Below are 24,123 nucleotides of genomic sequence, written 5' to 3'. Positions count from 1 at the left end.
AGATAAATTCAAATTATAATTCTCATTAATAATAATGTCCACTAGCTCCCATATATCTAATCTTCAATTAACTTCTCCAAAGATCTCTTAAAGGGTTAGAGAAGCACAATTTCCTCTTGAAGAACTTGTGCTGGTTTGACCTGAGAAGGTTAGACAATTACTGTACCAGCATGTCCTTGATTAGATTTGCCATAATTTTTGTTAGCATGATGGTCTGTTTGAAAGGTCTACAGTTATCCAGCTCTGTTCCATATGTGCTTTTTCTCAGCCTTTAAGCTCATGTCTGCATTAATATAGAAACGAAACAAAATATAGGAAGCACTAATTTAGTTTTATTTATTAAACAAATTTATATATTGCCATTTCACTTCATTCCTTAAAGAAGTAACTTCCAATAGCAACTGCCAGTTTGTCTTAAAATGAAAGCATTATGCTGTCCTGTAATGATCTTTCCTAAATATTACCAACCAAAATAGAGGAAATCTAAAAAAATAAATAAATCAGAATTTCTGTAATGGCTTCTATAGTAAATGTGATTTCTCACAGTTTGGTGGTAAAAGAAGCTGTGAGCTGCATTTTCTACCAATCCTATAAGATGCTCCCACCTGTGTGAACTGTTTAAAGCAGGCATCACCAACCTTTTGGACCTCAGGGATCACTAAATTCATAATTTTAAATCCCATGGACCACTAATATGATCTGCTTAATGACCGGCTGGGTGGACGTGGACGTGTGACTGGGTGGGCATGGCCAACTTGATGTCACTCACATCGAGGGGCACTTTGCTGGCCTCTACTCACCCCTCCCCTCCCAGCCACTCCTCATCTGCCTGCCCAGGCTCCTTAGGGTCCCAACAGGAAGCAATTGTTGGAGCTAAGCAGCCACCACAAGAAAGAGTTGGCAAAACAGTTGGATCAGTTTAAATTGAATCTGACCGAGAAGGAGGCTCAGCAGAAGTACCTCACTGAGGACTACGAGCATAGGCTTTCCAAGCAGAGGGAAAACCTGTGGGAGTGCAAGGCCAGGTACTGGCACCTGAAGGCTCAGTGGGCTGAGATGGTCAGCCAGTTCCAGGCCATGATACAGTCCCACTGGAATGAGGCCCTCCGGCTCTTTGCCACCAGAGGCACTTCCCTCCAGCCTTCATCCAAAGCAGTGTACCAGGAGGCTGAAGCAGACCCCAAATCAGAATTTCTTTCCCCCTCTGACTTGCATAAAAAGACCCCGAAGGGGGAGACTCTCTGTAGTAACACAAGCATTCATTGCACATATCTGGCTCAGGGGCCGTAGTTTGAGGACCCCTCATTTAGTGCAATATAAAAAATGCAAATAATTTTTCTGTGGGCCACCAAAATTTTCTCGCGGACCACTAGTGGTCCACGGACCACCAATTGGTGACCACTGGCTTAAAGTGTCATTATAATAAAACATTCACAGCACCCTGAATTGACCCTGAGTAGTGACAAGAGGAACAACAAGGCATGAAACAATGGCCCAGTAAACCTCATTGTTTATATTTGCTGTCCATATCTAAGGATGGTATAGTTAGCATGCTGTTCTAGTAGGAAGGAATAAATAATAAGGCCACCCAGACAGATATATATCAAAAACAGTCCAGTCATACTGTAAATTACACTGTTTTTGCCTCTGTCTTGCCTTTGAATTGTAGTAAGCCAAAGATACGTAAACTATGATTTTGCTTTTATCCAAGATTGCCAGTGCTTTGCTGGGAATCTGGTATGTACTGTAGTTGTCTGCATGCTTAATAAATCTATTTTGCATCTTCAAAATGATTTGGGCGATTTAGGTAAGCCAGGTTTTGACCAGAACACATAGCAATGAACTCCTTAGTCATTGCTGCCCCTTTTCTAAATATTTTGAATGTGCTAGCCTGATGATTTCAGATTGAATGTAAGTGATTTAGTTGAACAACCAATTGCTAATTCTTCAGAGCTATAGAATGCAATGAACATTTGGGAGAAACTTTAAAGTGCATAAGTCTTTAATCTTGCTTAAATCCATGTGTTTGTTTAATTTCATTCCCCATTTTAATGTGATACAATCTGCTTAGGGTACATGTATAATAAATGCCTTTCCCCATAAAAATGAAAGATAGTTTAACACTGACAAAATGATGCAATAAGTCACTGCCTGTATATTTATAGTACATGGGGTGCACTTTTTAAAACTACAGTATTTACCCAAAAGGAAGGCAAATATTAATTTGACATCCATCTCCAAAGGAAGAGTAAACAGGGAAAAAAATTAAACAAGACAAAAAATCTTGTTGAATACCCTAGCTTTCCTTAGCTTAGCTTTCCTATACTTAGGACTGGTATGGCTGGCTTTTGCCATTTTGTTGAGTTCATTTTGCTCATTTCTGTTCCTAGATGTTTTCACTTTGGACATTTGCCTCTCATTCTTGGGCCTCACATCCTAACATCCTTGCCCTAAAATTCCTGGAAGGCTACGTGATAGCCTTATCAAAGAGCACGTACCATACTGAATGAGGACAGCAGTGGAAACAAAGCTGGTCCCTTTTTCCTGCTGTAAACAGATTAGTTAGAATGTGGTAACTCCCCTTTTCTTGTTGCAGATAAATTAGCTAGAAAGTTTTGTATACTTAATTACTAGCCTTATCAGTTAGATACAGAAAGGCAAGGTCTGTAATATTTTAATAATGAACCCTACCTGCTGGGTGGGCCATCTTCTACATGGGTGTGAATATTTTATTGCTTGTTGTCTATTACTTGTTAAGGATCATGTGCCTCTGTTTTCCAAAAGTGTGTAAAAGCTATGGTAACTTGTGCATTGGGAACTCTCGACTTCGGTTTTAGTCCAGAGAGCGCACCTCTTTGTGTTGTACAGAATAACAAGCCTGAAATTTCCTGCCTTGTTTGATAATTGGCTAATTTGCACCAGGGAAAAACAAATCCAGCATTTGGCTGGGCTAATCAACAGTTTGGCCAACACTTTGTCAACCTAGGTTTACCAACCTTACATTGAAATCAGTCCTGGAGATTCTGTTTTCTCCTAAATATCAACACATCTCCTATGTATGCTTACCTATGTAATGGTGTGCATATATACTTGCCAAAAATTACATTCCAAAAATGAAAGAGAGAGGATATTTGGAATTTGTATCTATTAATTAAAATGTCTTTCCTTTAAAAATGGTTTATAACATTGACTCACAAATCATTTTCTCAAGTCACTTTCTCATACACATAATGTAGAGGAGATAAGGAGAGCTTGGCTGTTCACTTGATTACCCAACTAGGTAACATCATCAGTTACCTAGTTATCAGCACTAGTATTATCTGACTATTGCTTTGGTAGCAGCTCTTTCTCTTGTCTTTCAAGGAGATTTCCTATTCCTCTACACATAAACAAACCATTCTTACACCATGCAGCCATAATGATGGAGTGAGGGATCTGGAAAGCTCAACTCTGGGAAAGGAAGATAAAGAAGTAAAAGTTGATGAAGTTGAGGCAATGAGAAGAAATAATTGGATAGAAAAGAAATGAAAAGAGAGCAAAACTTTATTTAGATATCATAAAAAGATTTAAAATTCACCATGTAAACAGTCTTCTTATACAAAAGCTAATTTTCAAAGTCATCCAATATTTTCAGCAAGCAATCATTTGAAATTCTTGGCCATTTTTGTTTCTTTGCATTCTTACCTGCTTATCTAAATGGACCAATTTGGAGGGGGAAAATCCATAATCTTCATATTAAGAAATATGGTAATTTTCTACAGGAAATTTGTAGATTTTTACCAATATTTTGTTCTGTGGGCTTTTCTGTTTGTTCTTCTAAAGAATTTCTCATATTTTTCTTGTTCACTTTAGTTTCATTAAGCCTATTGGAAAACTTTGTCCGTCTTATTTGCTGTTGTTATAAAATAATAAAAATCACACTTTTGGTTTTCAGTGACGGTAAAAATATGCAGCATAAACTTTGGCTCTAGAAAGTGCAGTAAAGATTTCTGGGACCATATGCAACCTATAGTTATGAGCTGTATGTTCCTGCATTATTACAGTATGAATTGATAATGACTTAGTGTTCAGATATGTATATCCATGTGTGGTCCATTTCTTATATCAGGAAGACTTTATGGACAAAAGCACAATATTTCATGCCATTCATTTAAGAATAATAATGGGATGTTGGCCTTCATACAGTGCATGCAAAATTAGTTATAAAACTCATGAAACTACAGCTCCAGTCTCCCTATTATAAGACCCAAGTGTCTGCCTATAAATATTCAGTTCTGAAGATAATTCAGAGAACCCAGCTGCTGCAAAAAAAACATCCCCTTCCACTTGTGGAATTATTTTTTAACCGATTTCACTAAAGAAAGATACAAAATCTCAATAAACTTGGGAAAGTTTCATTGTTGATACAAAGAAAGTGCTCTGTTTACATATTCAATTGCTCCTCCCCTCTTTTATACAGCTTTTTGCCATTTAATTTGTCATTTGTCATTTAAGAGCTTGAATCCAGAAATTAGCTTAAATTGTTCATCACTAATAATAAATATTTATATTACAACATTGCCTAGAGGCATCTCATTCATTGGCAGCCTTTTCTGGTATATATCGCATAGATAGGAAATAAATGACAAGTTCTGTATTACAATTATAACACTGCAAGCCTAAACACATTTACCAGACAGTGTGTTTAACTGAACACAGATACCTTGGGGGATTTGCATTTCTATCCAGATATTGTGTTAAATGGATTATTTCCATTAAGAGACATACAAAAAAGGAAGCTAAAACCTGAGCAGATGAATAAAGGAAAATGGTGATGCCTAAAATGCCCCATAAAATGACTATAATGAGCTACTGTCAGTGCACATTTGAAGATCCATCCAGAAACAGGTGGGGCTAAATGCTAAGCATGCAGCAATCCAACCAGTTCCTTTTGCCTCATTAGTCTTTTTCTGATTCTTTCAAGGGATAGAGCAAGAGATAGTTTCGATACTGCAAAACGATAGCTATAAAAACCTGCCAGACTGTTTAGCACTGCTAACGCTTTTAGTTAAAGAAAGTACCACTCACCCAACTTTTCATCCTATCAATTTCTCCACCAGGTTTTAGCCTTCTGTGCATTTTGAAAACACACCTCAGAGACTGAGATGTAGGACAATCAGCATGTGGTCAAAATGGGTCAGATTTTTGAACGATGCTATTAATTCTAGGCATTTTTTCCCTGAACCTTCTAGCCCTGAAACTTGTACTGTAAGCCTGAGTCAATTGCTCTAAGATGTGGAATGGTTCAAAAAGCATTGGTGTAGAGTAGCATGTGTTATTATCTTCCACTAATTTTGGAGCTTCCCGCTGATTAATCTTCTTAATTGGTGATATCAACAAGTTTTGGGGATGTTTCCCAAATATAGTTTTTTCTCAGAATGCAAAATGATTATAATTAATTTCTCACTAACATCTACATTCATCCGAGTGATATTACCAGAAATCAAAGACATCCCTGAATTTTGGGATTTTGGTGTTTTCTGAGGTTGGGTTTACAGGCTATTTATGTGTGGCAACTTGTTCTACCTGTTTTGATCAGGACTGTTGTGGTTTCTGATAGACCTCCTTTGCATAGTTGACTATATTGTTTATTCTAAATTATTAGTCTTTTATGTTGGTTCCCCTATGTGCAGATTGCTGGGTATGTGATAATTCTTAAAGAAGCCATCTTTGCTATGGCAGTCCAGAACTCTTAAAAATGGAAGATAATTATATCTTGACTTCTGTGAATTTCTGTTATCGAATATATATATATATATATATTTGTTTTCATAGATTTTCACAGGTACAGATATATATATATATATATATATATATATATATATATATATATATATATATATATGTGTGTGTGTGTGTGTGTGTGTGTGTGTGTGTGTGTGTGTGTGTGTGTGTGAGAGAGAGATATTTTTGCAATCAGGGTTTTTTCCTATGTTGAAAGATGTTAAATGGCCATGGTGGGATGAAATCTCTATTCATCGCTTTCAGGCCTGTCAGACATTTTACCTGATTGCAAAAATATCACACATTTATACCCATGAATTAAAAGAAATAAATATTTGACCTCTACAGGGAGGAGTCATAAAATATGGGTGTGTCTGTCTGAAGAGGTCCAAGAAGGCCGAAATAGTGCTATCCCAGTTTCCCATAAGTCTCAGAAGAAACAACATAAAATGTCTGATAGGCCTGAAAGCGATGAATAGAGATTTCATCCCACCATGGCCATTTAACATCTTTCAACATAGGAAAAAACCCTGATTGCAAAAATATCACACATTTATACCTATGAATTAAAAGATATATATATATATATATACAGTTGCAACAAAAAAACTAATACAAACTAAAAAAAAGATAAAAATAGAAGGTGCAGATAGGAAAAAGAAAAAATAGAAATAAGAATATAGTAAAGAAAAAAAAGTATAAAGAAATGTATATTCTTCATTACAAATATAAAAAATCTTATCACTGCCTTTTAAAATGCAGCAGATGATTTCTTATTCCCATATCTCTTATGTATAACCAAATCCTTAAGCGTTATCATTGCAGTCCTAATGTCAGCAAAAGACCATTAAGGGTACCAGAGATAACAAATTTATTTTAACCTTGGTCTAATAAACGATCTTTATATTCCTTTTACTTTTAACAATCCTGATCTTTAGCCTCTTCAAATAATGCTCTAGAACTTAATTTCTTTTCATTTTTTCTTCTTTGTCCCTTCTCACAAATTTTTTCAAAACTTTAACTCACCTCTTTTTCAAATCCAATATGAGAAAATTATACAGGTAATCTTCTTGTTTGTTATCTGTATATTCCTTTTAACTATTCAGAAGACTGGTATCTTTTGTATGTCCAGTGTAGCATTTTTACCATTTTTCTTACAGCCTGCCATTTTTAAATCCTCTTTCAGATCAGTCTCAATCTCATCAGATAAAACTTGTTTCTCTTCCATATAGTTTTTTAAATATAGTCTATCTATAAAGGACAACACTTTTAAAATAAGCTGATGGTTGATTACAGGGGTGGGTTCTACTTACCTTTACCACTGGTTCGCACTGGGATCGCGCATGTGTTCGCTTTGCTCGCGCATGCGCATTGCTTCTATGCGTGCGCAAAAGCTTCGGCGCATGCGCAGATAGCTGATGATGACATCCGGGGCGGTGGGTGGGGCCTCCCGCTGGTTTTACTACTGGTTCTTGCAAACTTGTCCGAACCAGGGGCAACCCCACCACTGGCTGATTATTCAAAAATATTCTTCAATATGCCCAATGTTAACATATTTTCCTTCATTCTGTATTTTATGTCAAGTTTAACTGTTCTTCTATTTTAATTGTAATCTTTAGCTCTTTCTGGTTCCCTCTAATATCCAACCTTTAAAGCTCTAGCCTATCATGTATATTTTTAAAAAAGAATTCAAAATGAAAGCATTTTCCATGGGAAGGATTCTTTGCAATTAATTCCAAGATCTTATTGCAAATTTATTGGATTCTTAGTCCTTTTATACTTTCGCAAAATAAAATTTTTAATCACCCTTTTGGTGTTCCAGAAAAAAAAGCAATTAAACTTATATTTAAAACTTCTTTAATTAAAGATTGAAGGAAAGTCACCAAGTGTTTTCAGACTTGTCAAACCAAAGGTTCCTAATAGCTGAAAATGGAATTGTATGTGGGAATGACCTTAGAAAATAGTCAGAGGAGGGGGAGATGTTCTTAGGTAATGAATATTCTATTTTATTGTAAGGCTACATTAACAGAATCTTACAAATCTCTGGTTGCCCCTTTTACAGCCTGAGAAGTTAGGGAGCCTCTTTCTGAGTTTCTTTCTCTGCCCATTATGCAGCTGTGGGCTTGTGAGGGGCAGTGAAGTTGGGGTTGCTTTTTGGCTTTGGAAAAGCAACTGCAGCCAGGTAGAAACACTTCCCACCTTCAGTTCCCTCCTTTTTTTATACATTCATTTTACTTACAAGCATTCAGGCCAGTGTTGTAGCTGCCTGTGATCATTTAGCCATACTCTCGTGTTTTCATGGATGTCCAGATGTCCAACCTCAGAGTGCCCACCTATGCTCTTGGCTTACAAAATCAAATGCTATGACAGAGTGGGGAAAGGGGTATAGGAGGAAAAGTAATAAGCAAAGAGAATACAGACAGGGAAGTGGAGGCAATATCTCGTGTTTTGCAACTATTATAAGCAGGCAGGAGGATTATCGTTTAACTGTTAGGACTACAAAATTTGGTTATCAGCATATCATGGTGGGAGTCCTGTCTGGAGTTTATAGCTTTGCTGGGAGCTTGGTAGTAAGTAGAAGAGGAACAACCAGTGATAGGATTCAGCCAGTTCGCACCACTTCGGGAGAACCGGTTGTTAACTTTCTGAGCAATTTGGCAAACTGGTTGTTGGAAGAAATCATTAGGGCAGAGAACCGGTTGTTAAATTACTTGAAATCCACCACTGGGAACCACCATAGTAAAACAGCATCTTATCCCAATTAGTATAAGAACTTTTGAAAAAAGGCAAGTTTTCTGTTACTTTATAGACTTTGAGATTCATGTTTGAACTGAACATTAAAAGACTGAGTAGAAAGACATGTGTATGTGGCAGAGGGATACATGGCCCAGTATAGAAGAATGGAGTTGACCGAGAGCAATAACCTGTAGCACACACTTGGGGAACATGTGTGCTGCAATAAATCATTGTTTACAGATCTGCTACACTGTGGTGTGTCCAGTCCTTGAAAAACAAAGAACCTCACATGGCGATCCCCTCTTTCACTAATCATCCTCTAGACAGCATCTCTTCTTCAACACCCCTTCTTCAAAGTCATTCCTACATACCATTACAGAAAAGCAGAAATAGCAATTTCCAAAAGTAATTATAAAAGGAAGTATGCAAACTCAGTGTCCTTTTAAGACACCATGTGTGGTTTGAGAAGATGACTATTCCTTTATCTCCCAGAGCATTAAACCCACCAGAAACCACTATCTTATGGTCTCCTTTCAAGAAATAATTGTCTGGAGCACTGGGTGATTTCAAGTCCTCTCCAGGAGGAATTATCCAGGAGGAATTATGAAGAGGTGGCTTCACTGGCTGGCTTTTTATTCCGCTGTAGTTGTTGGCTTTGCTTTGAGTGAAGCCATCTTCAATTTGCCATTTCTTGGTGTTATGGAAATCCATTGAGGTCCACTTAGGAGTAACAAATCCTGAGGATGTTAGGCATATCCCTAGAAGCTTTAAAGTAAAAAAACCAGCACTTTGAATTGCTCCCGGAAGCACACTGGCAGCTCATAAACTAGAGGTATTACACACACTGAATAACTGGCAACAATTACCACCCATGCTGCCACATTCCGCAGCAGTTGACACTTCCAAATGCTGTTCAAGGGCAGCCCAACTTAACATTAGAATGACTAATATAAATTCCAAACATTGCTTAGTTTTTAAAATATGCTTATTCCAAAAGGAAGGAAGGAAGGAAGGAAGGAAGGAAGGAAGGAAGGAAGGAAGGAAGGAAGGAAGGAAGGAAGGAAACAAAGAAAGATCCTCCTTAGTAATTTCCAGACTATCTATAGTGATGCCAACAGTTGCTTTAGTTTGGCAAGATTTCTGTCTATAGTGAGAAACAATAAGAGAATAACAGAGTTGGAAAAGACCTTGGAACTCTTCTAGTCCAACCCCCTGCTCAGCAGAAACCATATACCATTTCAGACAAATGGTTGGCCAATGTCTTCTTTAAAACTTCCAGTATTGGAGCATCCACAACATCTGGAGGCAAGTTGGTCCACTGTCAGGAAATTTCTCCTTAGTTCTTAGTTGCTTCTCTCCTTGATTGGTTTCCATCCATTGCTTCTTGTTCTGCCTTCAGATACTTTGAAGAATAAGTTGACTCCCTCTTCTTTTGGCAGCCCTCAAGGCAGGGGTGAAATGCTCCCGGTTCAGACCGGATTGCCCGATCTGGTAATGATGGTGGCAAGTGGTTCAGAGAACCGGTAGCAAAAATCCCCCCCCATGCCCAGCTGAGCCACACAATCATCAGAGGCTTTTTTTTTATTTTTAAAAGCATTTTTTCTACAACCTCTTCGGCTGAAAAAATGCTTTTAAAAGTAAAAAAAAAGCCTCTGGTGATCGCACGGCTCAGCTGGGATCGTCAGAGGCTTTTTAAAGCATTTTTTACAACCTCTTCAGCCAAAGAGGTTGTAGAAAAAATAGTTTTAAAAGTAAAAAAAAAAAAAAAGTTGGCCACGCCCACTCAGTCATATTACCCCCACAAGCCACGCCCCAGAACCGGTAGTAACAAATTTTACATTTCACCACTGCCTCAAGGACACTGCTTAGAAGATAATAAAGGACACTACTTAGAGGACATGTCTTTCTTGGTTCTTCGGTCTGACAGTTATTAATTGACATAATTAATTAACTATGGGGCTTAATTTTGGGGACACACTATACTATGCCTATTTGTGTACTGTATGTGCATGTGTATGTTTTATATATGTACATGTGTTGTGTATGTGCTATAAAACCTTTCAGGAAATTATTGTAGAGTGCAAAAAAAATTTTGTAAATTGTATGAACTTTCTGGTATTCCTTACAGTAATCTTTCAATATGTTGAAAGATCTGTTCAATCTTTCACTGATAAAGATGTTAGAATGGGAAGTTTGCCTTAGAATAATCCCAGTATTGAGGAGAGAAAAAATGGTAGGCCAAACCAATATTTGTCTTCCTGTTTTTAGACACCAAGCTGCATGTGTGTGAAGTCTTTCAGAGAGCTCCTTCTTGAAATATGACTGAGTGCATTACTTTAAGCACAACTGAACCAGATCAGGAAAAGTGCAAGGTATTTTAATGCATGACCTGGTCTTTTTCTCTTCCACAAATTTGTAGGTTTCTTGGAGTTTCTCTTATTCTGGGGAGTGTTATTTAAGAGATATACTGCAGTATAGGTAGTACATCTGTGTGATCTGTGATATTCTTTAATAACAATTCAGTTCTCTTTGAAGGACTTCTTCCATCTGTCTGTCTGTCTCTCTCTCTGTGTGTAGAAAGACTGCATGAGCCTGTCTGCTTAACTGAAATAAGTTATGCCTCTGTGCTGCTCCTGATAAAATGAAAGCAATTTATATAGTTACCTGTGCATAATAAATCAGCTAAAAGAATCTGTGGGGCAGGGAAGGCCAAGTAAATAATCCACTCTTTTGAGTTAGAGGCAGAAGGAATATAGAACATCTGGCTGTTACTATGACCACATAAATTCTCAGGAGATGTTGTCATTTGATAATAGGTGGCATTCTGTAAATCAGAATACGTCTTATTAAATAACATGAAATAGGGATGGGAAATCTGTGGCTCTCCAAGTTTTGCCAAATAGCAGTTCCAAGCCTCTCCCTGGCTTGGAGTATGGCTAATAATGAAGGTGATTTGAAGCTATAGATTTGCAAACTTCTGAGAACAGGTTCTCCGTCTTGGATGATAATCCATGATTCTCACTGTACTTATGTAGTGACTGCTAGCCAGTTTGTTTCCAGCTCAAAATTAGAAAAGTACTAAAAAGTATAGTTTCTAATTACAGAGGCAAGTTGTATTTAGCAGGTAATATATATTGCAGGATATTTCTGGATCTGCTTTTTTGGCTCAAAACAGCTCCATAGCTGCTTGTAAACTACAATACAAATGCAGAAGTCAACGTACAATACAATGAAGGCAAGGTAAACAGCAGCTCACTTAAACCGAGCTCACATCCCAATTAACATAATTGAAATAAAAATACCCAAACCTCTAACATATCCTTCCTCTTACCTTAAAGAAAAACAAAAGTGTTCTCCTCCCCAAATGTTGAATGAGAGTAGGAGTAAAATAACCACACACGAACACACGCACAAAAACAAACCTGAGAGGTTTCTTGCCTCTTAGCAATAAATATCTGCCTGATTCAAGCTTTATGGCAATCTGTAATTGTTGGAAAACCACGAACTGCATGGAAATGGGAAAGGCAAGTGAGCAAAAGCATGATTTGGTTGTGACATCTGAGTAGAGTCAAGGTGTTACTGATTCAGTTAATAAGATCCTGCAGTGAAGATGGCAACATCTGCAAAGTTCTGAGCACCATCATCATCATAAAATAAAATATTGGGATTAGAAGGCATTACTTCTTTTTTTATCCTAGATTCAAGAGAAACCAGATGTAAGTGGTTATTCTACTCTTTGATTCTAAACTGAAAAAAGTATAACAGCAATAAAAAGAATTTTGAATATGAGCAAAACACCTAATGCTTTGTAACTGGGTTTAAATTAAAATTGGTAGGAAATGTTTTACTAACTCATTTTCTCTCTTTGCTGTTTTAATGGAGCATGCCTTTACAAACCACTGGAGGGTTGGTGCCTTGGGTTCCATCAAATGAGAGTCCCTACTGCCTGTTAAAGGGAGCAAGGAGGGAGCACATTCAGACATGCAAGATTTTGTTATTATAGTTTTTACAATAAAAGTAATACTTACCTGCATGACATTGGTCTGGTCTACTTGTTAAAGTTACAGTTAAAGTTACAGGAAACAACTTTCTATAATAGCTACAATAGTAGAAACCTTTAGCACTAATCTGTACTACTACAGTAGTACTACTGTACTACTACTAAAAGTCTATTAGCCATGCAAGTTTTAAAGATACTATATTTAAACATATGGTTTTAAAATAATGGAGTCTATTAAATTATTGATTTATTGTTTAACATCGTATTCCAGATAATAATTCAGGATTTACATTCAGGGTACAGTAAATAGCACAAATATCACCTCCAAAATCTCAGGGTCCATACAGCACAGGGTCCACAAATGTTGTAGGACTAAGGAACATACTTGGCCTTTGGATAGCAAGTTAAAACCATACCCTAAAAAATAATGGCTGCGGGCAACACAAATATTAGGTTCAACTACATATTACTTTCATTTAATTAAAATTAAAATAGAATTAATATAATTGCACTCCCAACATATTTCTTATTATTTTGCTGGTTTATTTATTGTTTTTTAATATCGTGCACCACTTGGTGTAAGGGAGACTTCAAGATCTTATAAACAAATAAATGTATTAACTTGGTTTCACTTCACTTCTGTCAATTTAAAAATGACAATGGAGTTGAACTTGGAGAGTCCAGTCTGGCCTTTCTTGGAATTAGGTAATTTCCCAATTTAGTTTGTCCCCACACTTTATTGGGGTGGGTGGGGGCAGGATTATTTGTAAATGACAATGAAATGTAGAAGATGAGCAGAGGTAACAGGTGATGGTGAGGGGAGGAATTTATTTTTATTTATTAAGTTCCTCACACAGAAAAGAGACCTCTCCCATGAGCTGCAAAAGCATGGCTGAAGTTTCGAATATGATGATGATGATGATGATGATGATGATGATAATAATAATAATAATAATAATAATAATAATAATAATAATAATAATAATAATAAGATTGTTTTGTATCTCAAAGGAAAAGCCAGCTTTTCTTTCTTAAAGTAAATGTTCAGGGAAGGAAGAGCATACACTAAATTACAAAGTGATGGCTTCTGTTTGATGAAGATTGCCAATTGCTAGAGCACTCCGATACTGGACAAAACAATCATTTCTGGGAAAGCTTCTACAATGCTGCTGTATGAGTCACCTCAAATCATTTGTTTATTCAGATGTTTCTGAATCACATAGAAAATAGCTTGTTAACTATAGTACCCCTAGACTCTATCCCTCGGTCTTCATACTGGGCCCTGTGTTACAATGACTAAAATGATGTGTGTGCGGTCTGCCTTCTTTCCTCCCTGACTGCCTGCATGTAGGACCACTTGTTCTATTCAGAATAATGATGGGTCCAAAGCTTCTTACTTCCTGCCTTCAGCCCCCTGCCTGGCTGCAAGGAGGGCTTGTTGTTACCGGCAGTGTAATTATGGGTATTTGGTCTTACTCTCTTCACCTAAGGTGTAATTTACTTTATATAAAATGTGACTCCACCCCTCCAAAGCTGGTGCATCCAGCTGCTCATCTTGTGTGCAAATTGTTGCTATTCTGAGTGCCCAGCAGGAGCAGGAAGGAGCCCAGAGAGTAGGAAGGAATAGTGCTGTGGATGAAACTGAAGATGTTTTAGAGGTGAAGAGAGATTTGTCAGCCTGCCATCTCATGGTCTCCATGGTGTTTGGCCACTGATTTCAATGAATCTCCAGTTTTCTTCTCATATTTTATATTCCTCTCTTTCAATAGGTTCCATTTCTACCAATAAAATTCAACAATTGCATCAATATCTCCCAATTATACACCGTTCACTGTTGTTGACTCAGAAATGACCTCAGTGCCTTTTTACTTGGTACGTGTTGTGTCAGAAAGGAAAAGGGAGCAATTGCTATGAAGCACATGGCTGGGTTAATCCAATATTTGAAAGAAGATCCTTTATTTCACAGTTTTGAGTCTTCTGTGTACTAAAAACAATGGACCAAAAAAATATGACCAACTTAAGTAAGTTTCAACAGAGAAATGACGAATAGTAGTACTAAAATCTAAATACAACAAGATTAAAGTTAATTATAGGAATGTTGGGACATATATAAAATAGTAGCCTTAATCCACTTCTACAGCATGTTTCTTGGTATATACTATATTCATGCACAGTCCAGCCATACACAAATCCTTTCCTTTTCTCTTTTTGACACTGTGCCATAATATCCCATGATGTCTGAAGCACATGATATTCTAACCTGATTCAACACTAGACTAAACTCTGCAGTGCCCTAAAAGGGGGGAACATTATGAGAGGAGAGGATGGAGCACAGAGGCTTAGGCTCATACATAAATCTGCTTCTAAGCTAAACTGATATTCTGTCACATGTGTATATACAGTATGTCCATATGGATCTTATTTAACAGACTAACAGAGTTGGAAGGGGCCTTGGAGGACTTCCTGTTTATGCAGGAAGGCCTATACCAAAGAGCAGTGGTGGGATTCAAATAATTTAACAACCAGTTCTCTGCCCTAATGATTTCTTCCAACAACCAATTCATCAAACTGCTCAGAAAGTTAACAACTGGTTCTCCCGAAGTGGTGCGAACTGCCTGAATCCCACCACTGCCAAAGAGCCACAGTGGAGCAGTGGTTAGAATGCAGTACTGCAGGTACTGCTGCTGACTGCTAGCTGACTGCAATTTGGCAGTTTGAATCTCACCAGGCTCAGCGTTGAGTCAGCCTTCCATCCTTCTGAGTCATTAAAATGAGGACCCAGATTGTTGGGGGCAATGCGCTGACTTTGTAAACCACTTAGAGGGGGGATATAAAGCACTGTGAAGCAGTATATATAGACTTAGCACTTAGACAAGTGCTATTGCTTTTTCAGACAAATGGTTGTTCAATCTCTTCTTAAAAAGCTCCAGTGTTGGAGCACCCACAACTTCTGGAGGCAAGTCATTTCTCTGATTAACTGTTCTGTCAGAAAATTTCTCCTTAGTTCTAGGTTGGTTCTCTCTATTAGTTTCCATTCATTGCTTCTTGTTCTTGTTCAGGTGCTTTGGAGAATAGGTTGATCCCATCTTCTTTGTGGCAGCCCTTTAAATATTGGAACATTGCTATCATATCACCCTTAGTCCTTCTTTTCATTAAACTAGAAATATCCAATTCTTGCAACTGTTCTTCATATGTTTTAAGCCTCCATTTGTGAGGCTTACATACCAGCCTAACAAATCCTTCCATCTATAGAATTTGTAAGGCTGGGCTAATAGAGGCCCAGAAAAGAAATCCCCAAAATAGGGATACTTGAATACTGAATACAGAATCAAAATAAGGATGCAATAAAGCATTTGTTCTACAGTTTCAAAAGTGCAGGACTGTTTTCTGTGCTACGTGGTTTCTGATTTTCATTGTGGTAGAACTAGTATGTGAGAAGAGGGCAGCCAATATAAAATCAGGATGCTACAGATCATTGGGGAAGGAGGACCAGTTTTGCTCATGCACAAAATGGCAGATTAACTGTGTGCCAAATAACGGAGGGTAAAAACCCATTTACTCTTTATTCAACCCCTGCTGATACATGACAATATATAATGGGATGACAGACAATGAAGTCCATTTTTCTATTTCTATTTCTCTCTGCATGCATGTGTATGTAAAAGAGACAAACACTTCTGTAATGATATTTCCACTTTTATCAGCTTGGATTTTCTGAAGACACATGCTGTCCATAATATAAGTAAGCTATATTCATGCTGAAACTCTCCTTTCCCTTGCAGGCCAAGATAGAAACTCATGCCCTTCCTCCAGGCCAACTTCAGAGGTAGCATCAGCAACTTCAAACTCCATAACCTCTACTTCTAGTTCTCAAAATCAGACCACAGTTGTGAAAGAAGAAATCTCACTGGAAGAACGTTCAACATCTCATATATCCCTGATGAATGGAAATTCTTCATCCAACACAGAATCTGAGGGCAACTTCACAGCAGCAGAGGCAGTAACGTGTATGTTTTTCCTTCCAATCAGATAGTCTTTTTCCTTTTCTTTTTAAATTGAGAAACAAAATATCCCAATAAAATAAAACAAAGTTACAAAATGAAAAATAAATTGTGGCAAAAGAACTTTGTAAAAAATGAAAGCAACTGTATGTAAAACAGTGAGTGAATGGAAGTATCCTAAACATCTAAGCACCAATATTCAACATTTCTATCTAGAAGAAATATTCTACAGACAAGGTACCGCATTTTTCTGAGTATAAGACACACTTTTTCCCCCCTAAAAGAGGGTGAAAATTTGGGTGCGTCTTATACATCGAATGTAGCCCCGCCCACCCACTGGCCCCCACCCTTCGGCCTCTGCACGTCCTCTTAAACGGAGCTTTTGGAGGCTTCAAATCCAGCCTCTCAAACAGAGAGCCTCTCAAGCAGAATTTTTTTTCCTTATTTTCCTCCCCCCAAAATAAGGTGCGTCTTATACTCCAGAAAAATACGGTAATTTTTAAGGGAAAACAGTTGTAATATAGCTAATAAATACCATAATAAAATTTGGAAAAAAGTCTGTTATAGTAGTTTTTTTAATGGCCCTTGGTCATTGTTTGAAAATTTTCAACTAAAGCAATTTCCCACAAATTTAAATATCTCTTATCAACTGAGAGATTTATTTCATTTTTACATTCCAGTGGTGATAACAAACTGGGCAGGCAACTGAATCAATGATTTTTCTTTATTTATTTAAATATTTTTATTTATTAGTATTTATTTCTTAATGTTTACAGAACGAAATAGAAGAATATCATACGACTTAGGAAATAAGGTCAATAATTCAAAAGCAGGATTGATTATAAAAGGTAGTTTTTCAATTTTTTCAAAAGCTTGTGACCAAAAAGTTATGCGAATTTGGTACAGCCAGTAAAGATGATAATGTAAATACATATATTTACAATCTGCCAATATATTTGAAAAACATTACAATTTGTATTGTCTAATTTTTGCAGATGGTAATTTTATTTATGAATTATGCTGATGTTTAATTCTTTGTACCATGCTATAGAACAGGCGTGTCAAACTCGATTTCATTAAGAGCCGCATCAGGGTTGTGTTTGACTTTGGGGGGGCCATGGTGGGCATGGCCAGCTTGACGTCACTTGTGTCAGGTGCTTGTGGTGGCCCGAGCGCTCTGCTAGCGAAAACAGGCTCAATTTTCTGGCTGTGACGGCTTCCTACAACCCTCTACCAGTGAAAACAGAGATCAGGAGGTGCCGCAGGCCGGTCCTTTGCTGTTTCCAGGGCAGTCCTGCGGGCCACATCTAAGAACCCCGCAGGCTGGATCCGGCCCCTAGGCCTTAAATTGACACCCCTGCTATAGAACATTTGAATGCAGTTCTATGTTATAAATAGTTCCAATGAATTAGGGCTCATATCATAAACAATCCTCCTTGAACTTCTTAACCATTTCAAAAGAACCTGTTGCTGAAACCTTAACAAATTCTATATTAGGTACTATTAATATGACTTTGTAACATTGATGTTCTTGCTGTCAACAGAACTGATGTACACTTTTTTCAAATGCTCTCTCAATGGATGAGATCTAAATAATTGGGGGGAGAGGAATGAATGGATTTCTCTGATTTGAAATTCATTCGTTTGCTTTTTAGAAATGTTCATTTTTCTAATTTCATAACAGGCAGAAAAATATAAAATGCAGGTGCTCCAATACTGATCCAATTCATGGTGTCCTTTTACGTCAATTTCAGTTAATGACTGATTGGCTAGGTATACTCAAACTTATGGCAAACCTATGTCTTTAGTTTGGCAACTTTTAAATCAGGCTTGCTTCGAATATGTTGTATTAATATGTTTAATTATTAAAAGTGAATTTTGACTCATAGCATGTAACAAAAGTGGAAAGGTGAGCTTTTCAGCAGGTAGAAGCTTTGAGGTGAGCTTGTTTGGGCCTGAAGGTTTGTTTTGGCTTGAAGTAAGGACAAACTTGGTTTTTTCTCAGATGGGAGACTAACAGTAATTGTCTAACTGTCAGGACTGTAGGATAAATTGGGAAATAAAAAAGCAAACTAGACGCAAACAGTGGTAATCTTTTCCTCCACTTTTACTAAGAAAATTGCCTGCTAGTGTACATGTAGCTGCCAGTTGAGCTCAGCTGAAGGGCAGTGCTCAGACTGAGTTGAGTTCTAAAATCATAGTATCTCTGCAACTTAATATAGGAATCAATTCTCCTTACTTGGTTGCTAGTATAATTTAGGAATAAAACAACTTTTATATAATGTAGCCCAACTTACATTATAACAGTATAGATCAGTGGTGGGTTTCAAATTTTTTTACTACCAGTTCTGTGGGTGTGGCTTGGTGGGCGTGGCTTGGTGGGCATGGCAGGGGAAGGATATTGTAAAATCTCCATTCCCTACCCAATCCAGGGGAAGGTTACTGCAAAATCCCCTCCCGATCAGCTGGGACTCAGGAGGCAGAGAATAGATGGGGGCAGGGCCAGTCAGAATTTTTACTCCGGACTACTCAAAATTTCCACTACCAGTTCTCCAGAACTGGTCAGAACCTGCTGAAACCCACCTCTGGTATAGATGTAGTTGAAGCCAAGTCAAAGGAAGGTCATATTGCTATTTCAAATATCAGAGTATGACATTTTTATCAGTGGCTGAGCTTTTGATTTAAAACTTTTTGCTACAAAATCTATTTTCCCCCAAATACTGGTAATAAAAATCACATTTCTTACATTTTCTATCTATAAATGTGGCATACAAATTTCCTTGGGTTATTTTTTTATTATTATTTTTTCAGACAAAAAAACCCCAATCTATTCGTTTGAGTAAACTCTCATTCTTTTTGGTGGGCTAGTTTGAGAGAAGCTGTCTGTTGACCACATAAATCTGAATCAAAGAGACCTTTAGAAATAATTAAGATTGCTAGTGGAATGCAGGGTGTTGGTCTGGTTTGAAAAGGGAGACTGTTGGAGGGCCAAGAAAAATTGTAATAATGTGCTGGGAACAAAATTCTTTATCATCAGCAAAATTCCCACCTGTAATTATCCGATTAGGGGACTCCCCACTCTATAATTTTATCCCTAAAATAATGATGATTAGAATGGTTCACCCATGCCACTGCAGTTAAGGGCATGTCAGTGTGTGAACCCATATTCTCTTGGGCTCCATTGAACTCGGCCAGCAAAAGCCATTCTTAAACTTAAGCTGAAAGTTTTTCCTCTCGGAAAGCATTTAGATACAAAGACAGAACTTGCTCTATTTATTCTGCAGATATAGTTGTAGATATAGTTGGATCTTGCCAACCGTTATTAGTAACAAACTTTCATGACAAATTGCTATTAGCATGCTATAATGTAGCCTTTCCAAAATCACAAAAAGGCAGAAAGGAAACCACAGTGCAGACTGTTTTCAGAATGCTGGTGTTTGCATACCTTGGGTCATAGATGGGTCAAAAAACAACTTGTATTTTAAGAAGCAATTTATTTTTAAAAAGGGGGGTGGGGTGGGATGGGGGAGACTGTACTCCTAACAAGTAGCCTAAGGAATATAAACTTGATTCAATTTTAATTATAATATATACATTATACATAATATATACAGTATACATAGGGTATATGTGTAGTAATATTCAGCAGTACCAGAGGTGGGTTTCAGCAGGTTCTGACCAGTTCTGGAGAACCGGTAGTGGAAATTTTGAGTAGTTCGGAGAACCAGTAAATACCACCTCTGACTGGCCCCGCCCTCATCTATTCTCTGCGTCCCGAGTCCCAGCTGATCAGGAGGGAATGGGGATTTTGCAGTAACCTTCCCTTGGAGTGGGGAGGGAATGGAGATTTTACAGTATCCTTCCCCTGCCACGCCCACCAAGCCACACCCATAGAACCGGTAGTAAAAAAATTTGAAACCCACCACTGAGCAGTATATACCTCCTCTTAGTTCATAGCCTCACAATTATGAATTAAACAGGATAGTTGTGGCTAAGAGGTTAAGGACAATATTATGAAATGCAACCAAACCTTGATTTGGAATGCTTTGAGATCATCAACTGAAAAGTGTTCCTGAACAGGGGTCACCAACCCCCAATCCGTAGACTTGCCCCAGGCCGTGGCATGCCAGAAACTGGGCCATGCAAACAAGTGAAGCCCCATCTGTGGGATGCAGGCAGCATACAAAACCACGCCCCCTCTGGTCTGCGGAAAAACCTCTCTCCACGGAACCAGTCCCTGGTGCCCACATGATTGGGGGCCACTGTTCTAGAAGTCTTTAAAATAAAGTTTAAAATTGTTAAAGATGGATGTTTCATAATCATTAAAAGTACTCATTGGTCAGAAATTGTTTCTATCTCTTCTCCAGGGAAATAATCCTTACAGAAAGCCAAATCATTGTTCCGTTCTGTTCTTTAGGGGGAAAAGATCTTCACAGAATGGTTTCATGCTTATTTCATGCAACCATTATTGATCATCAACAGTTCTGGCTTGTAGCTAAAAAAAATTCTTTTGATGTTTGATCTGTCTAGTTTAGCATTCTCTTTTGTGTTTATCGCTGGGTTCGTAATGAAATTCTGCTTGTAAATGACTCCCCTAGAAGGAGAGTAGTTCAGTTGTGCTGCTTGCATAGAGTGCTTTTGCAGGACCGAGCATCCAATTCTATTGATCAAACCAAAATCAAAGCAACTAGATATTTTCTGTATTTACCTAAGGATGTATATTTAAGTGGAAACCACAATAGTTATGCGTCCTCACACATTCCATTCTACTTGTTTTCTCTTTGATTCCAGTATTCATAATAGAGATTTGAGTATGAGTAGCACCCTTTTGATAGGTTACCCGTAGCTAAAGAAACTAGGATTGTACAGCCAGGCATCTACTGTGCATTTCCTGGCTCCTCAGTATCTTGACACAAGGAGCATCCTGTGCTTGAAGGCCATGCATGGTGCTCTCAGTATGACTCAGTGTGGCCTTTTTCATCTGAGAAGTCCAGGAGCTCTGTCCAGCTGTCACCCCAGAAAGAATATAGCTTCTGTTTCTTGAATTGGCTCATAGTGCCTTTAGCTTTCAACACTTTCTGCTAATTCACTGCTGCTTTACAAATCAGAGAGAGGAAATGTTAAACCTACCACCAAAAAATACAAGATCTACGGGGGTGGGGGGGTGTTCATTGGTTCTTAACCAACTCACCCTTTTGCTTAGCTCTGGTCTAACAAGATTGTGTTATTTATTTATTTATATATCATATTTATATAGCAGCCCATCTCACATGAAGGTGACCCTGGGTAGTGTATAGCTCTTAATTAAAAAACTAGAAAAAGGACAGAGGTTTTTTTTTAAAAAAAAAAAACATTAAAAGGGGGAGAAGATATTAATTACAGTAAGGAATTTTTACCGGAATTTTTACAAAGCTGCTTAATATCGCAAAATCTCTCCAGTCCCCTGGGACCCCTCAGGCCTGATAATATAGCCAGATCTTGAGGGACTTTCAGAATGTTGAGAGGGACGGAGATAATCTCACATACATACACATATAATTCATATGTATTTATAGTTCATAATTTGTTTAAATTATGCTTTGTTTCCTTCTAATATCTTTCCCGGCCAAGGTAATTTAAATTTTTCCACGGATCTGTCCATTGTCCATTAAATCAACAATTTTAAGACTGCTTCAACATGTTTTGTATACCCAAGGATCATTCTGTACCCTTCTGATTACAGGAACATTGAGACATTGCTTAATTATAGTCTTCAGAAAGTTAAACATTTGACTAACATTGGAAAAGTTGGGATGGATTCTTTAAAGTGCTCCTTTACCTTTTCCCCAATTATTTTGAGTAACGCTTTTTAAAAAGCTCAGTGTGTTCTGAATTCACATATTGTACTAAATCAACAGTGTGTTTTTGGCGGACTTTGGTTTAATGCATTATGTGAACCCAGCCAATTATGACTGATAACACTTGGTAAAAGTCCATGGTGTAAATGTGTGAACCAGGCCATTTTCTGTATATCCTGTTCATTCCAGATACAATATAGACTGTAGAAAATGTATGCATCAAAATTAGAATCTCATCTGTGTGAACTACTACATGAAACCCATGGGAGTATGTCTGATTTGAAAATACATGGCAGAATTGAAACATGGATGTCAAAATATCATGTCCTAAAAGGGCTTAGTTAAAGCACCGCCATTATTTTTTAGTCTTTAAATTAATTTAATTTAATTAATTTAATTAATAAATTTAATAAATAAATAAATAAATAAATTAGGATTTTTCTCAATTTATGCTTAAAGGAGTTTTGAACATTCACAGCCAAACCACAATCAGTTAACAAGTTGCCTCCAACAGAGTGGTTGCCATTTAGATCTGGTTACTTCTTGCTCCTCAAGGGGCTGGTGTATATCATTTGAAATCCAGGTGTGCTGGTGATGTGGCAAATTAATCGTGTATATATATGATCTCTTAGCCATAAATATTTAGCAAGTTCCATTGAAGAAAATGCAGCCACACAGTTACAGCTAGACCACAGTTTATAATCACAATTACTCTTTTATTGTTACATGGTTTGTAGTAGGAAAGAGCTGAATAACAGGTCAGCCAGCACTGGGCTTGTCTAGCAGTGCTCAGAGAAGACAAGGAAACTGCTTAACACAGAAAAGGCCGCTCACCCAAGGCATCACATACAGCCAAGGAGTTCTGCTCTCACCATTGCCACCAAGGAAGACTTAAAATCAGGATAATGTTTGTATTTTTCAAGCAGTTTTTCCCAGAAAACTCAATTTCCTTAAGGGATTTTTATTTGTTTGTTTTGGACTTCTGCTGTGATCCTAAGTACAGTTACTAGTATATAAATGCAATTAAAATTGAATGGGAATACTTCCAAATATGTGTTTCCTTTTTAATAATAATAATAAAAAAAGCTGGCACAGAATGAGTATTTAAATTACACTTTTCATGCAAAACATGTTGCATTACATAGATTCAATTTTGGCATGTGGTCAATACAATTTTTTGAGTTTTAAAACTCATAAATCATTCTTAAGAACTCTGAATTTAATTGTTTATTACTATTTATTATTAGCTTAACACCTTTCTGCCTGATAGCAGGCCCCAGTGAGACTGAAGGTAAGGGAGAATGAATGTTTTAATGCTCTTTAACAGCCCTGTTGATTTACAGATGTTCACTTTCTAGGTCTTAGATCTACATTTCTAAGATGTAGATACCTTAATCTACATGTTTAGTTTAGCTATTTTGTCATATATAGTCTAAAACCTACTTTTAAAAATATCTATGGAAATTCTCAGTCATCCAGATCATGGTTGTCTCAAAGGTGCTTTTTCAAGAGGCAACTGGACTTTCTGGTTTTTCTTTGAAGATGTTTCACTTCTCATCCAAGAAACCTCTTCAGCTCTGACTGGATGGTGAGGAATGGAAAGATTTATACTTCTTGCATAAGTCATTTGCATTCTTTTAGAGTGTTGTTAAAGCCACCTGGAGGTTTATCTGTGTCGTCAGTGTCACCTGAATAGTGCAAATAGGTGTGGTGCTTTCTTGGAACTGTTGAAAAGACTGTGTTGTACTGGAGATAGATGATGTCGTATCCCTCCACATCTGTTGAG

The 24,123-nt window shown here is 37.4% G+C and overlaps 1 protein-coding gene across 3 annotated transcripts in view; it reads left to right on the top strand.

Moving 5' to 3' along the window:
- MDFI (MyoD family inhibitor) overlaps positions 1–24,123 on the top strand; it is a 54,619-nt gene that overhangs the window by 23,715 nt on the left and 6,781 nt on the right. For all 3 annotated transcript variants that reach the window (XM_034414564.3, XM_034414565.3, XM_060689824.2), the window contains one exon: positions 16,282–16,506. In XM_034414564.3, coding sequence (XP_034270455.1) covers positions 16,282–16,506 — 225 coding nt within the window. The remainder of the gene's footprint in view (positions 1–16,281; positions 16,507–24,123) is intronic.

The sequence above is a fragment of the Pantherophis guttatus genome, chromosome 3 (genome assembly GCF_059756535.1).
Source record: "Pantherophis guttatus breed Tessera chromosome 3, ASM5975653v1, whole genome shotgun sequence".
NCBI lineage: Eukaryota > Metazoa > Chordata > Lepidosauria > Squamata > Colubridae > Pantherophis > Pantherophis guttatus.
This window is presented reverse-complemented; position numbering and strand designations above follow the sequence as displayed.